Source organism: Telopea speciosissima, chromosome 2 (assembly GCF_018873765.1).
Source record: "Telopea speciosissima isolate NSW1024214 ecotype Mountain lineage chromosome 2, Tspe_v1, whole genome shotgun sequence".
Taxonomy (NCBI): Eukaryota; Viridiplantae; Streptophyta; class Magnoliopsida; order Proteales; family Proteaceae; genus Telopea; species Telopea speciosissima.
Genome location: NC_057917.1, coordinates 776,139 through 792,118, shown reverse-complemented (window position 1 = coordinate 792,118; position 15,980 = coordinate 776,139). Strand labels below are relative to the sequence as shown.

Here is a 15,980-nt window from a genome sequence, read left to right as displayed (position 1 = left end):
CACCGACAAGATATACATCACCTCATCAGTTGAAGGTACCACCTACCAGAGGTACAATTCCAGACGGACTCATGTACCAAGGACCTTATCCGATATACAAGGGCGCATGCATGTCTATCTACCGAGAACATCTTCCCTACTGGGACTCTACCTCCCATGAGGAAGCAACCAACCAAGAGATGAATCGTACCAACTAGGAACGCCTATCTACTACGAGGACTACTCGTTACCAACTGGGACACTCCACACCACCTCACTCCACTATAAATTCCGAGGTACTCTACCCTCATTAACCCATCTTGAATTCTAACTATTCATCGGTTTGCTCAAAGAGATCTAACTTAGGCATTGGAGAGTCCTAGGCCGGAACCACACTGGTTCTCCCTTGTCACCAAGGTCCTTTCGCAGGTTGCGGTACTCGAAGGGACCACCAAGCGATTTCTTGACGCAACACTTCCCACCTCTTCATAATGTCCTCATCCCTTATAAGCAGTCTACCATCGTTACTGTTAATACATCTAATATGGTCAAAATCACTACTTTTCCTTTCCCTCATTTTAGCTATCTTATAGATAGTTTTTTCTCATTCCATAGTGTTTAGGAGGTGATAGCGATCCTCATATTCCTTTGCCCTTGCTTTCCCCACAATCTTCTTAGCTTAATTTCTGACAGATTTATACCTTTCTAAATCCTCTACATTCTTAGTCCTTTGCTAAGTCTTGAAGCTAGCTTTCTTAGTCTTAATAGCTGCTTGAACCTCATCGTCCCACCACCAAGTCTACCTAGTGGGATGACATTTTCCTTTCGTTTCCCCTAGGACATCTTTGGCAACCTTCTTAATACACGTCGACATCTCGTTCCACAATGCATTAGTGTCCCCCTCATAGTACTACTTTCCTTGTTTGATCACTGTTTCCGTGAATGAATTCAAGGTAATCCCCCTTTAAGCTCCACCAACTTATCCTAGGGAAAATATGTTCCCCTTCCTTATGGACCTGCAGAGTGAGGCATATATCCATGACCACTAATCTATTTTGAGTGGATAGGCTCTCCCCTGGTATCACCTTACAGTCTTTGCATAGTACTCTATCAACCCTTCTAGTGAGGAAGAAATCTATTTGGCTACTGTGATGCCCACTTTTATAGGTAACAATATGCTCCTCTTCCTTTTCAAAATAGGTGTTTACAATGGATAAATCATAGGCGGTAGCAAAATATAAAATTGAGATCGTCTCTTCATTCCTCTCGCCAAAACCATAACCTCCAAGGACACCATCATAACCTCTACAGTCTCTCCCAACATGACCATTTAGATCACCCCTATAATAATCTTCTCTCCTTGGCCAAAACCTTGCAATAAACCATCCATGAGTTCCCAGAAATGTGACTTTGAACTTTCATCCAAACAACTTAGAGTGCATAAGCACTAATTATATCGACAACCTCTTTCTCCAGCACAAACTTGGTGGATATAATCCTATCTCCAAACCTTTGCACATGCACCACATCATTCTTTAAGTCTTCATCCACCACTATTCTCACTCCGTTTTGATTACTTATATCCCCCGTATACCAAAGTTTAAGTAGTCCAGCGTCTTAGCTTTTCTACCCTTCCATCTTGTCTCCTGGATAAATGTTATATTAATCTTTCTCCTTCTCATGGCATCAATAAGTTCTAGACTCTTACCTGCTAAAGAACCAATGTTCCAAGATGCTAATCTAATCCTACACTTCTGTTTTATCTTATGTACTAACTTCTTTACCAGCACACGTCCATCGTGTGAGAATCCTTGCCTACTTGTCACCCCATCTGGGCGACGATGCAGCACATCACTTAAAGGGTACGCCCCAGCATGAGGTTGATAGGGCACAATTCGAAAATAAAAATAAAGTACTGATAAAATAGGATGCATGCGAAAGGTGATTGGCTGGGAATACTAACAGTGCCGGCTGCCTATCTGACGTAATGTATAATAGAAAATAATAATAATTATTATTATTATTATACCATAAGAAAAATTAGAATATGGGCAAATACAAGAGCGAACCCCTACAACATTATACAGTTGTCTCAATGTACTAGCTTCTTTCTTCCTATTTCCTCTTAAATAATTCTTTGTACTTTACAGATAGTTCATCAATGAAAAGTCAAAATTGCAGATCATTCCCACAAGTTATTGTTAGATCACTTCTCCCATCGAAAGTATTTTCACATTGTTTTCAGAATGAATCACTCTCACTACCCAAATGCAACTGATGGAAAATGTTCATCACACCATTGAAGTGGCTTGTACTTAGATCTATAGGTCAAATACTCAAGTCTCTCTTCGTTTCCTTGCTGCAATGGATTCCCTCCTCTATCCAGATCCGGAATGAACTCTCAGAGGTGAGCAAATCACATTCATTGAGTGTCCAATGCTAGGACAAAACTAAGTCTTTGAAGGAGTTAGACGAATCTTCATTCTGCTAAACATGGACCTGATATGATACATTTATAATGTTTGTCCTTTAAGAATGCAGTTTTATCATTGCTTCATGGTAAACTTCACCGTCATTAGAGGATCTAACACATTAAAATGTGGCTCTATGTCCTAAAGGATCGGGACAAACCTGACAGAGCTTTACAAAATACACTTGGACAATTATGGATTACTCAATCACTAAAACAAACTCAGAGAACGGAAGAATTGCAAGAGAACAGAAAATATTGTACTTCTTTTCAAATCATGAATAGGAAATAAGAGTATTTTAGGAAAAACAAAACGAAAATCACAGTTACAGATTCCCAGGTCATTTGCTAAAAGAAGACTTGTGCACATGATAGTCTCCAACTGCTAAGGCATCTTATGACGATGATTAGCAACAGAAGGATGAATAACTATGTAACTTGCTCAAAGACATTAACAGTTTCCACGCAGACTAAAACATGACAGAACCTACAAATCTAGTTTCCAATGCAGCAGGTAGGAAAATCCTTGCTTCTATTCATTTTAACTGTGATATGCTTCCATAAACAATTTATTTCATAAAATATAAAATGTGGTTATGACATTACTGAAAAATTAGCTAACCCAACAGGCCAATCTTCTTATAACCATGCAGACAAGTCTTGATGTACAAGGCACCAAAGACAATATTCCTTTTCATGGTGCCCATTAGTGAATCTGACCAGGATAACAGTTCACATTATTTGGGTTCATTTTATCATTACAGCATCTTACGCCATGGCAAGAGAACGCTAACCGGTCATGTAGCCTCTGCACCAGCGCGGTAGCCAATGAAAGTGCGCACAGAGTCATTGGTTTGGATGCGATTTTCGATTTCAATGGGGGCTGAACGATCTTTTTGCACACAAAATCATTGGTTTGTGTCTAAGCGCAGGAACCACGCAATCAGTTAGCGTTTTATTTCCCATATATATATATATATCAAGCAGGGTAACAAGGCCTGCTCCAAACAAGGTACTAATAAAAATTGATATGTCCAAGAAGACAGCTAATGACTATATTTTTAACCTTTCAATTGAATGTAACAAAAAAAAAATCATAGAATATCCTTTGAAGAATGGAGAGAGACTACGTCACCGGCAATAAAAGTTCTTTTCAGTTCCTTGACCAAAAATGCTAAATTCAAGGTACAGAAATTCATTTGAACAATAATATATAATAATCAACTCTGTTATTGATAAAAACACGTAGTAAGCACCATATTCCTAGTGAGAAACCAATCTTTATTCAAGATATTCCCCTTCTGATTTTGATTTTGATTTTGATTTTGATTTTGATTTCAGAGAACTGACTTAGCTTTCGCCAAATAAACTTGTTAGGACTTCAATTGAACATATAACTGGTAAAAAAATACTAGGACTAAGGACTTATGAGGCAAACCTATCCCATGTAAAGTTTTTCCCTGTAAATGGCAGTCCAAATCAAAGTGTTTAACAAGATCAGGAAAGATAGATTTCCAACCAATGTCCAGACAATGACAATCTATCTCTAGCTTCAGCAAAACAAAAAATAATGTGAAACTCTCTCTCTCTCTCTCTCTCTCTCTTCCATGCCGTAGAGGCATCATCAGAATATGTTTCCACTATATTTGACCACTAATTAGAAATAGAATTCCATCTAACATAAGTTTAAACAAGAGACAATGAGGAGGTTGAGCTAAGAAATTGTCATCTACAGTAGTCACCTTGGCGACAACTCATACTAAGAAACCCTAAGAAGAAAAAACAAGAACAATACAACTCAAACAGATCTCATGAAGGTAGAACAGGGGAAGAAAAAGAAAAAGAGCATGGAATTACCAGTAAGCTGTGTAGTTGTTAAACTTTAAGGCAGACGCCATCGCCCAAATCGATCCACCAGCAAACAAACACTGTCCTATTCTCAGTAGAAATCCACCCATAGTACCAGGGCTCCCAAATAACTTCTTCATCTCTATTTCTCTCTCTCTCTCTCTCTGTATACTCCAAGGGCCCTTTCCCGGAACAAAGGGCCCTATGGAAAACGATGCTTCCTATAATTCAAAGCTTCTCCGCCAATGAGACTGGCTCTCTAAATCTTCCCTCTAAGCATAAAAAGCCATTCCTCCGTCTGCAAGATCTACTTTCAAGTTATATCAAGCAAAATTAAACAGGAGAATCCCATTTTTCAGAGATTCAAGAGCTATTATCCCTTTCAATACGATTGATTTCAAGTCAAATGGAGTATGAAGATCACATTTTCAACGCTTTTCAACCACTCTCAGAGATTAAGATGGAAAGAAAGAAAGATTTTTCAGCAAAGTGGGAAGCGAAACGAGAAAAATTTTAATAATATTGAGCATCAAGAAACCCACGATGTGTCGAGGGAGTGGGAATTAAATATTTAAGTGCTAAATTAAAAAAAGTGATTGTTTGTGACACGTTCATATTTCCATTAAAGTATTCATTCTTGTCTGCCAATCCGCCATTGCTTATCAACGAACCTGTTTTCTTAATTAGTCAGCAGGAACAGAAAAGGCAGAACCGGCTACGAGCAGAATCTGTTAGGCCTAAGCCTAACCCAATAATCAAATTCAAAATTAGGATTGAAAAAAGAACTTTGTGGGGAAGCGTGGCCCTGCGCCCAGACATAGAGGACCCCATGAAAGGTGGACATGCCCACTTAGTTGGTACTTCTGTGTGTTATCATTGGCCTTCATAAGTGTCCAAGGAGGGAGGGACCATGCTCCTAAATCGTTATCCTCTCCTGTAACTGCATGATGCAGTAATAGCAGAGGCCATGTGGCACAGTGGGCCCCACATGATGCACATGGTCTCTGCAGTCACCACACGATGCAGGACAACACCGTGCAGTAACTGCATAGGATAAAAATTTCCATGCTCCTCGCTCCTCACCATCGAGAACTCTAACCCAGATGGATTAGGTCAAGATGGTCCGATCCGGTTTTGATTTAGTGAATCGATTTTGGTGTGTTACCTAGGCCTACCTAGGCCCACTCAAAAACAACCATTATGAAAGTTTTGATCAATTTATGTTTAGGTCTGATTTCTTATTGATTAGTAATCGGACTGCTATTGGGTTTGGTAGATGGTGGCTTGACATTTTTATTATTATTCTGAGTGGTACTTGTTAATTTTGAATTGTCGTCATCTACCAACCATTGGTTCTGAATTAATTCCATGTGGTGGCTTGTGAGTTGTGCGTACAATGGCCGCTCAACTCCAGGCCACAAAGGGTCCAAATCCTATATTTTGATTGGGGAAAATAACTTTTTCGGAGTGTGCCCAAACACATGAGGCACCTTAATGTCCAAAGCTCTAACTTAACGTTAATCTCTTCTTTTGTCTCATCTACTAAAATGATATCATCGGTTAAGAGCATACACCACGGGACTTCGTCTTGAATGCTCTTGGTTAGTTCATCCATGATAAGTGCAAATAGATAAAGGTTTAAGGCAGATCCCTGATGTAATCCAATCGTAATTAAGAATTCCTTGTCTTGCCCTCCTACTGATCTAACACTAGTTACTACGCCTTCATACATATCTTTAATTACCTGCACATATTTACTTGGCACCCCTCTCTTCACTAGAGTATGGTGGATTAAATCTCTAGGGACTCGGTCATAGGCTTTTTCCAGGTCAATGAAGACCATATGAATATCCTTTTTGTTATCTTTATATCTTTCCATGAGCCTTCTCAATAAATAGATAGCCTCTGTTGTGGATCTACCTGGCATGAAGCCAAACTAGTTCACCGATATAAGAGTCTCCCTTCTCAAACGGGCTTCAATAACTTTCTCCCAAAGTTGCATAGTGTGGCTCATTAGCATTATACTTATATAGTTATTGCAACTCTGGATATCACCTTTATTTTTGTAAATTGGAACTACAATGCTTCTCCGCCAATCATCTGACATCCTCTTTGTGTTCATAATCTTGTTAAATAGCTTGGTTAACCAATAAATCCCACAACCACCTAAGGTTTTTCACACTTCTATTTGACTCTCATCACGGCCTGGAGCCTTGCCAGCTTTCATCTTTCTTTAACTTGTGCCACACTAACTTTTCTTACATAGCTATGATGAGTGGTAACATGTTGACTAAAGTACTCGATTGGGTCATTACTACTCGGCCCAACTCCATTAAGTAGGTTATAGATATACTCGTCCCATCTCTTCACAATGTCCTCATCCTTAAAACACTCTTCCATCCTCGCCCTTGATACACCTGTTGAACACACAGTGTAGATGGCAGTGACTGTGTGTTGGTTGTCATTGTTGTCAACACAGTGCATGTGTGTTGTTGTGGTCAACACAATGCATCTTGGTGCAGTTACAGCGCTTAGGCCAGTTCAAGCAGCATTCTGGTTGAGTAGACATGCTTATGGCAGTGCAGGCAGTGACTGGATAGTGTCCCCACCATCCCCAGTAGTTCTTACAGTGTTCACAATGGCAGTGATATCATTACAGGGGTTTGACAGTGTATACAGAGGTCCCATAGTGTTTGGGAGTCATCCAGGGGCATTTCTGTCATTTTAGGCATGGACAACATTCAGGGGCATTTATGTAATTTTGTAGAGTATAAATGATCCAACTAGGTGACAAAGAGCATCTAGTAGTATATTGGTGATTTTGTCAGTCACAGAGGTCTATGGAGTGTTAACACAGCTCACAAGGGCATTTTGGTCATTTGACAGTGATGTGACATGTTGGCAATGATGCTGGAGCATTCGGGGATTATGTGGCAGCATAAGATTGTTCAGTACTGTGTTTGGAAGCCTTAAACAGCCTTGGATGAAGGCTAGGTGTATTAAGAATGTTGATTTCATAGGTTTCCACACTAGCAGCACGTTCGTCGGCATTTTTTGAGAGTATAATGATAGAACTTGGCGGAACATTCTACATAAAAAAGTTAGTTCGTCGAGTATTTTTTCATTGGTTCAAACAGTTCGTCAATGCGACGTCAGACGAGGGAGTTATGAATTTTCTCGTATGGGTACGCAGAATAGAAGCAAATCTGGAATTTTTTGGATTTCATCTCATGCTCTTGGCCAGGATTACAGATTCATTTTTGGTCTCAGGGGTTTATTTTATAAATATATATAAGTGCTGTCTACAATGATATAATTGAGTGAAACAAGAAGGGTCTTTCTGAATTTATCAGAAATTAAAGAGATTTCAAAAAGTGGTTTTTTGAAAAAAGTTGTATAAAGTTTTTGATTCCTTTTTAGAGCTTTTGATTGGCTTTTCAAAAAGCATTTTGGAATCCGTGCAAGTCACTCTCTACCTTTTGGGAGGTTTTTTTAATTTATGCTACATTGAAGATTCCCTTTTTAGAAATCCCATTGGCCCATCTAAAAAGGGCTATTTTGACCTTTACATGGTCTCTTGTTAAAAGTAGAGAGAGGTGGACTTCTTCTATATAGAGAGAGCCATAGAACCGTGGAGAGCTGCAGAATAGAAGAGAAGAAAAAAAGAGGGTTTTTCCATTTTAAAAGAAAAAGGGCAACCAAAAGAAAATGGAATGATCTCATCTCTCTCAAGCTTTGATTTTGAAAATAGAAGGCTCTTTGGATTGCACCAAAGCTTATTCTCAATGGGTTGGAGCCCTAAATAGCACCTCTCTTCGTGGTTGCAGCCAAGCAAGAAAGGGGAAAAGAGAAAAGGAAGAAGAAAGAAGAAGGAGAAAGGAAGAAGGAAGGAAGAAAGAAAGAAAGAAGCAGGGAAGAAAAAGAGAAGAAAATGCAAAGAAGTTGAAGCTCAATCTCAGATTAGGTGGAGTAAAGAAAGAAGAAAGGAAAGGGAAAAAGAAAAGAAAAGAAAGAGAAAAGGAAAAGCAAGGAAAAGAAAAGAAAAGAAAGGAGAAGGGAAGAAGAAATTGGTTTCCCACACTGCTAGGAACCATTCCATAGCATCAGTGATTTAGCACACTTGAAGATTCTAGTTTTTCATCAAATTGGGAGAAGTTGAAGATTCCAGTGAGCTACCAGAGTTGCCATGCTCAATCTACGAATACCCGGAATCAAAGACACTATATGGTTGTGATAATTTCTATCTCTTGACTTTGTAATTTTTGTATTTCGGTATTCATTATATATGCTAGTAGTAGGGATGCATGTTGAGACCTATGCTAGATGTGCTTGACATTGTAGGGTATTCATATAAGCCCAAGTGTTGCATCTGGATATAGTGTTGGTTACCAGTGGGTGCTGGGGAAACCATTGGGGGTAACACCCTTATCTCTATACTTAGGGATAGAAGCAAGTCAAATGTCCTGAGTCATAGGTGTGACTACAACATCATCTGCCGTGGGTGCGGCCTCTCAGTTTTATGCTAGGAAAATTAGTGATGAGTAGATGCTGAGGTCCACTTGACAATTACTCTGTGCACGTAGGCAAACTGCCAAAGCACGTATTTCTTCGTGTTGTGGATGATTGCTTGCCTTTGTTAGAAGTGCTTTTCTGCAGGATGGGTGTACACACCTGGTAGAGCCTTTGACAGTCAGGCTGGGGTGTGTATGTGTATATGTATGCCATCAGTGAGGTCCTCCAGTTGTGATTGAGTCAGTGTGCTTGAGTGAGGGATCTCCAACAGTTGACATAGCAGCTCTTGGCAGCACTTTGTTTAGCAGCTCTTGGTAGTAGTATCAGTGACTGTGGTTGTATGAGACTGAGTCAGGATTGCTATTAGAGTGTGCTTGTGTGCCTGTGTGTCTTTTGAGAAGACTGTGTGGGTGGTTGTGGTGAGTGTTAAAGATCTCAACAGGTGAACTAGGAGGTGAACCTGTTGGAGGGAAAAGTTTTATAGTCCACTGATTCACCCCCCCTCTTAGTGGCCATCACTGTTCAACAACACCTTACTTGGTCGAAATCTCTACTCTTCCTTTCTCTCATCTTAGCTATCTTATATATAGCTTTTTTTCCCTTCTTTTGTGTTTAGGCTGATGTAGAGATCCTCAAATGTCTTCGCCCTAGCCATTCCCACAATCTTCCTAGCTTCGTTTCTAGCCTCAAAATACATCTTTTTATCCTCCATCTCTTTAGTTTTTTGCCATGTCTTAAAACAATCTTTCTTGGTCTTAATAGCTGCTTGGACCTCATCGTTCCACCACCAAGTTTCCCTAGGGGCCTGACTTTTACCCTTTACTTCCCCTAACACATCTTTGGCCACCTTCTTAATACAAGTCATCATCTCTTTCCACATCACATTGGTGTCTCCGTCACAATCCTGTTTTCCTTGTCTTACTACAATATCAGTAAAAGTCTTAAGGGGCTCCCCTTTTAGTTTCCACCATCTTATCTTAGACCGCAAAGGTTTTCTTCTTCTACATTTCTGTGCGCTAAGGCACAAATCCAAGACTACCAGTCTATGGTGGGTGGTGAGGCACTCCCCAGGGATAACCTTACAGTCCTTACACCTCAATCTGTTTGTCCTGCTAGTTAGGAAGAAATCTATTTGGCTGCGATGATTCTTACTTTTATAGGTAACCAAGTGTTCCTCTCTTTTTTCAAAGAAAGTGTTTACAATGGGAAGATCATAGGCTACCGTAAAGTCTAGGATTGAGGTCCCCTCGTCGTTCTTCTCCCCGACCCTGAAACCGCCATGGACACCTTCATAACCTCTACAATCGCTCCCAACATGTCCCTTTAGAATAGCTCCAATAATAATCAATTCATCTTGTCCAAAGGAGAAGCGCGTCTGGAGTGTTGTGTGATCGGCGTATTCCTTTAAAGCTTAAAGAAAAAATCTATAGGACTGTTGTTCGACCGACCATGATGTATGGGGCAGAATGTTGGGCTGTTAAGAAGTGTCATATTGATAAGCTTTGTGTAGCAAAGATGAGGATGTTAAGATGGATGTGTGAAAAAATAAGGAAGAATAAAATACGAAATGAACATATTAAATTAGACTTAGGAGTAGTCCAGATTGATGACAAACTACAAGAGAGTCGTTTAAGGTGGTATGGTCATATTCAATGGAGGCCTAGTGATGCCCCAGTAAGGAGAAGTGATATGATTCCGATTGAAGGAGTTAAAAGAACTAGAGGCAGACCTAAAATGACCATAGCAGAAGTGGGGAGGAAGGACATGCATAGGCTAGGGCTAGTTCCAAGTATGACCTCGGACAGAGCCTACTAGAGGTCAAAGATCCATATTGCAAATTTGGGCTATGCCTCTTTCCTCTTACTATCTTACGTTTTTTTTTTTTTTTTTAAACTATGTTTTCCATACTTTGTTTTGTTTGGATCCATGTAGCCGACCCCATTAAGTTGAGATAAGGCTAAGTTTGTTGTTGTTGCTTTTGCTTAGACACATGGGGGCGAAATCACTACCTTGTTCCCATGAAATGCACAAATGACCCCTCACCTAATGCCCTCGAATGCTCTCCCATGGCCTATGCATGTGTAGGAGCTATGTTACTAAATAAAGAACAATTTCCCATTTTGATTTATTTTCATAGGAAAGGGGTAAATATGTTGCCCTTTTATATTGACATTATACATGTCTAGACCTACTCTAGAGTGGGGGAGAGGTTTCGTGGGTATTTTTATCTACTCCATTTCCCCAAATTCCTCTAATAGAGGGGGGTGAACCCCACCCGGGTAGCGGTAGGGTGGTCATCTCTACCCCTCTATTAGAGGAACTTAGGGAAATGGACCTTCTTAAGAAATGGAGCAAATAAAGAGGGGGCAGAAATGACCACCCTACCCTTGTCCGAACATAGCTCTAATAGAGGTGGGGTTCACCCCCCTCTAATAGAGGAACTTGGGGAAATGGAGCAGATAAAAATACAAGTTTTGTGGGCGTCGATTCATAGGGAATCCCACATCATTAAATGATGAGAGAGGATAAAGAGCAATGGGAGTAGGAAATACCTGCAAATCTAGGGTCAATAATACTTCCTCCATATTAGGCAAATGTCGCAAACACCCCTACTAATTAATACTAATCTCAACAATTTAGGGGTGTAAAAATGGAAATGGAACTAACCGTTTATAATTGAACCAAACCACAGATAAATGACTCAATTCTAATTTTATAGGTTCGCTTCCAGGTTTAGGTTGATTTGCACCAAAAAACTGATGTTTCTAAACCGATAGGAACCAGTAAAATCAGACCAAATGAATTCAATTTTCTGTACGACCTTATGTTCAAGTAATTAGAGGTTTGTTCTATGTTTCCAAGGGATTGTATTTCTAAGGTTGCTTTTTATGATGTTAAAATGTATAGTAAGAAAATTGGCAATATATATTGAGATGGTAAACTTTAGTTATTTTAAACTTATTTGTTCATGTTCTTAGATTAGGTGTAAAAAGAATCCAAATAAAGGCACAAAGGTGAAATTGAAAGTGAACCAGCAGTACAAATCACCTAAAACCATATGTGAATTGGAATTAAACACATTATAAATTGAAATTACAAACTATTTTCCAAAACCAACATTACAATCCGCATGTAAAATGGATGTGAACCAGATAACGAAAAATGAATAGAAACCGATAAAATCGAACCGAATGCAAAACAATTATGATTATGACTTATTCCTATCTAGTTCGCTTTTGATTTGCACCTTGCCAATACATTAGCTAAATTTGAACCAGACCGATTTACACCCCTACTCTCCGTACAAGAAGAAAAACAAACCTCCATAATTCAAAAGGTTTTGAGTGATATTCAAAACTTTATTTATTCTCAATTTTTTACAACTTTCAATAAATTTCAGGATGTTCTTGCTAGTCATCATATATTTTGGGTTGTTCTTTAAATGTTGTCAGGTTACATGGATCGTGTATCCAGACATAAGATTATGTAAAATTATCGTTTTGCCCCCTATGAAATAAAAAAAAAAATCCATCTATGTTGATGCTGTTGCTCACACTCTCATTTGCCTTCGTGCTGGTGCAAGGACTAATATGACCAGAAAAGATCACGTGCTCATATACATATATATGATGAGAAAAAATTTCCATGCTATAATGTACCATCTCCCTCTCGTATGAAGTTTTTTATTGTTTTCTCTCTTTTACCCTACCCATATGGGTCACACATAGATGATACTGTTCTTCACCATCATTGATATGGCATGGAAGATTTTCCCCACACTCTCATGGGAAATCCTCTCTAGATATCATTGCATGTAATACCCGAATATGATATATAAAAAAAAAAGGTTTATGTTACATTTTAATGCTATTTTACAGAATAAAAAAAAAAATATCTAAGAGCAAAATATGAAGAGGCGGAGATGAGTTTCCAGCTCAATGGCATATAGCTATAGAGTTGAGTCTAGTATAAGTCCAGAGAAGGTCAAGATTTCGACCCTCCTATCTCCTATCACTCTTCTTGAAATAGTAGTGTAGTAATAAGTGTGACCCAATGGAGCCCTCTGCTGGCCTCTTATGCGTCCTTGTCCACCCTGGTGATCACTTACATTTAGTCGTACATTCAATTCCCCCAATCATTTGTTCGGAAAATTCTCTCCCCTTACTTTATAATAACACGTAATCACACACATTAACAATTACTATAGACGATTTGCAGTGACGAATAGAGTGGAATCATCGGCGTCATCAAAAAAGTTTATTGTAATGAATCGAATCGTTTAAATCGGATGAATTATTTAATAATTGATTTGGTTTTAGTCTTAAAAAATAAAAATGTTTATTAAATGATTCAATTCAATTTTGAACCGATAAATCATTATTTTGAATTGACTGAAATTAATAAATTGTTGAACTTATTATACATACTAAATCGATTTATCTTGACATTTTATATATGATGTCTAGTGTTTTATAGTGATTCCACACCATGTAAATTAATCTAATAGCTTTTGTTTCAGAATCACAATTTGAACTGTTGCAACAAAAACAAGTTTATTTTCATAAAATTTTGTAACTTGAATCTATAGAATTGAAAATGAAACTAATAAAATCGTTTAAAAACCATTTAATTGAAATTATTTATTAATTGGTTTTGATTTAAGATATTTGCATCACTCAATAAATGATTTGGTTATGGTTTCAAGCTTTCATACCTTGAAATGAATGGAGACCGTACCAATTGAAATTGTATCAGCATAGGATATATAGACTAACAGAAGTTTCTCCGAGAGTTTCTGGGATCCTAGCAAATCCTTGTTTTAATGTAGGGAAAAGGTTTTCCGAGCCACTGGGTAGGATATGTTTGCACCACTATATTTATTTCTCTCATCCTCAAATAAAATGACCTTATTACCCTCCAATGTAAGATATCTTTTTATTGCACCTCATTGGTGTGCACCATCAGTGAACCCTCTCCCATGCATGTAACACTATTCCTACTAATCTTAGGATGAAATTTTGCTACTAGACTTGTAGTAGGAATGTTCAGCTAAGAAAATGGGATCTTAAAGGATATTTTAGAAAATACAAAAACCTATGAGGATATTTATAAACCCAAAGGGGAATTAAATTATTCTATTTCCTTGGCTGCATTTTTTCCTTATCTTAGGATCCTTATCTGCTGTGTAAACTGTAAACACACACCAAAAGGGTTAAAAAACTTGTGTACAGAAAAATTTAATATTTTAAAAAATAAAGTTTACCAAACAAAAAAAAAAAACACACACACACACGGCAAAAGGGATAAAAAACTTGTGTACAGAAAAATTTCCAGTACGGGGGCGATAATACGTCTATTTATTCCCGCTATCGGTGCTTTGCTTCGACCGAGTCCCACTAGTGTGAGGGTGAGAGAGCTCGCAGTAGTCCAGACTCTTCCATTTTCGTCAAGAGGAAAGCTTCTTCATTCTTCCACAGGTTTCTTACTCGATCTCTGCAAAATATCGATCCTGATCTGTTCATTTCAACTATCTTATTGAAGAATATTGATTTTTTGATCTTTTTTCCCCAGTAATTCTGTAGTTGCAGTTCGAAAATGGCTAACGATATTCAGTATTTCGAGTTGAACACCGGAGCGAAAATTCCTTCTGTTGGGTTAGGAACATGGCTATTAGAACCTGGAGTCGTCGGAGATGTTATCATTGTCGCCGTCAAGGTAGTTCTCTCTCCCCTTCTGCAGAGATTTTTTTGGATAGATAGGCCTCAAAGAGAGTTGAACTCACGACCTCTTAATTGTGAGGTGTTTGTCGTTGCCAACTGATCTATCCCCTTGTGCAGAGTTATCATAATCTACGATCCAATAATAATGGCAGCGATAAGCATATACTCCTTCTTTGTTATTCTTTACTTTCAGTGGGCTGTATCATTTCTTCCAGTTTTTTTATTGTTAACTTGTTATTTCTGTTGCTTGTGTTTTACTTTTTAGTTTTGCTAAAATATTCGAGTTCGAGTAACAGATAGTTCGAGAACTCGCGAGATCTTGCTGAGTTTATTGGTATTTCAAAAATCCGAGACTAGATGGTGATCGAGTCACAAAAGTATAATATCTCGACGAGATCTTTGCGAGATCTCGGATCTCGATCGAGATCTCGATTTGACATAGGAAAATGCCCATAAGTGTCTGTCTTGTCTGTCTTGGTTCCTAATGTTATGAATGTGGAAATAGGAGATATGATTAGATTAGTTGATTAAATTAATTAGGTTGTTTGTTGATTAGTTAGGTTGTTGTTACAAATGGTTGGATTGTATTACCCTATAAATAGGGATTATACCATATGCATTGGATATGGAATATGAAATAAGAAATAAAATAGTTCAGTCTCTCCTCTCTATGTTTCCCCTCTCTTAGGAGTTCCTCAGTTACTCGAAATAGTGAGAAAATCCCCCTGCTATGGTTCTTGAATCCCTTTCCAGATTCTTGAATCATAGGCCCCACATGTGAAATGACCACCCCACCCCTTGTTTTTAGGTGGTTTCCATGGGGCTGGATGCTCCAGCTCCCGCCCCTGCAGGACAGGAGCCAAATCCATTGATCTCCCCCTCCCCCAAAACCCAAATCGTACTGTTCTTGCCATACCTTTTGGTTTCTTAGATTTTTTCTTCTTCTGTATCTTCTTTAGGTGGGTTCTCATCTTGTAAGCTTTGTTGCGACATTACTCATGCAATCAACTTTGATGAGCGGGGCCAAAAAAAAAAGGGAAATTTATGAAACACCCCTTGAAAATGGGTCGAAATTCAGATCACCCCCTGAAATTTGAAAATACTCAGATCATCCCCTGCGTTAGAGCCCTATATTCAAATTAGACCCTACCGTTAGTTAAGTGATGAAGTCAGCTAGTTAAATTTTTTGAAAACCCTAAACTACACTTTGATTAATGTGAAGTTACTTTTTACCCTTGGATCTAAAAACCCCAATTTTTTTAAAGTTTATAAGGATGAGGGGAATCAGAGGGGAATATTCCCTCTTCTTCCCCAAATCAACAGAAAGACAAATGAAACCCTTAGGGTTCTGCCTCAAGGAAACGCCGTGAATGGCGGCCAAAACACCGTGACGGTGGCCCAATAATCCCGGCGAAGGGTGGTGATAGGCCGGCGACCAATCGTATGGCTTC

General features: G+C 38.7%; 3 protein-coding genes across 6 annotated transcripts in view; 2 read left to right on the top strand and 1 right to left on the bottom strand.

The window, feature by feature from the left end:
- Positions 1-4,824, bottom strand: part of LOC122653260 (CASP-like protein 5B2) — an 8,833-nt gene extending 4,009 nt beyond the window's left edge. The window contains exon 1 of the mRNA XM_043847235.1: positions 4,307-4,824. Within this exon, the coding sequence (XP_043703170.1) occupies positions 4,307-4,437 (131 nt within the window). The 5' untranslated portion in view covers positions 4,438-4,824. The remainder of the gene's footprint in view (positions 1-4,306) is intronic.
- The window catches only part of LOC122653259 (NADPH-dependent aldo-keto reductase, chloroplastic-like), a 22,854-nt gene that overhangs the window by 759 nt on the left and 6,115 nt on the right, over positions 1-15,980 (top strand). For 2 of the 4 annotated variants that reach the window (XM_043847234.1, XM_043847231.1), the window contains exons 1-2: positions 14,161-14,286; positions 14,398-14,524. In XM_043847234.1, the coding sequence (XP_043703169.1) occupies positions 14,405-14,524 (120 nt within the window). In that variant the 5' untranslated portion in view covers positions 14,161-14,286; positions 14,398-14,404. Of the gene's footprint in view, positions 1-4,313; positions 4,318-6,776; positions 6,782-14,160; positions 14,287-14,391; positions 14,525-15,980 lie in introns of those variants that run through there. The other 2 variants (XM_043847232.1, XM_043847233.1) reach the window with 2 other exon arrangements.
- The window catches only part of LOC122653258 (NADPH-dependent aldo-keto reductase, chloroplastic-like), a 24,086-nt gene continuing 22,290 nt past the window's right edge, over positions 14,185-15,980 (top strand). The window contains exon 1 of the mRNA XM_043847230.1: positions 14,185-14,286. The gene's annotated coding sequence lies outside the window, so the exon portion shown is untranslated. The remainder of the gene's footprint in view (positions 14,287-15,980) is intronic.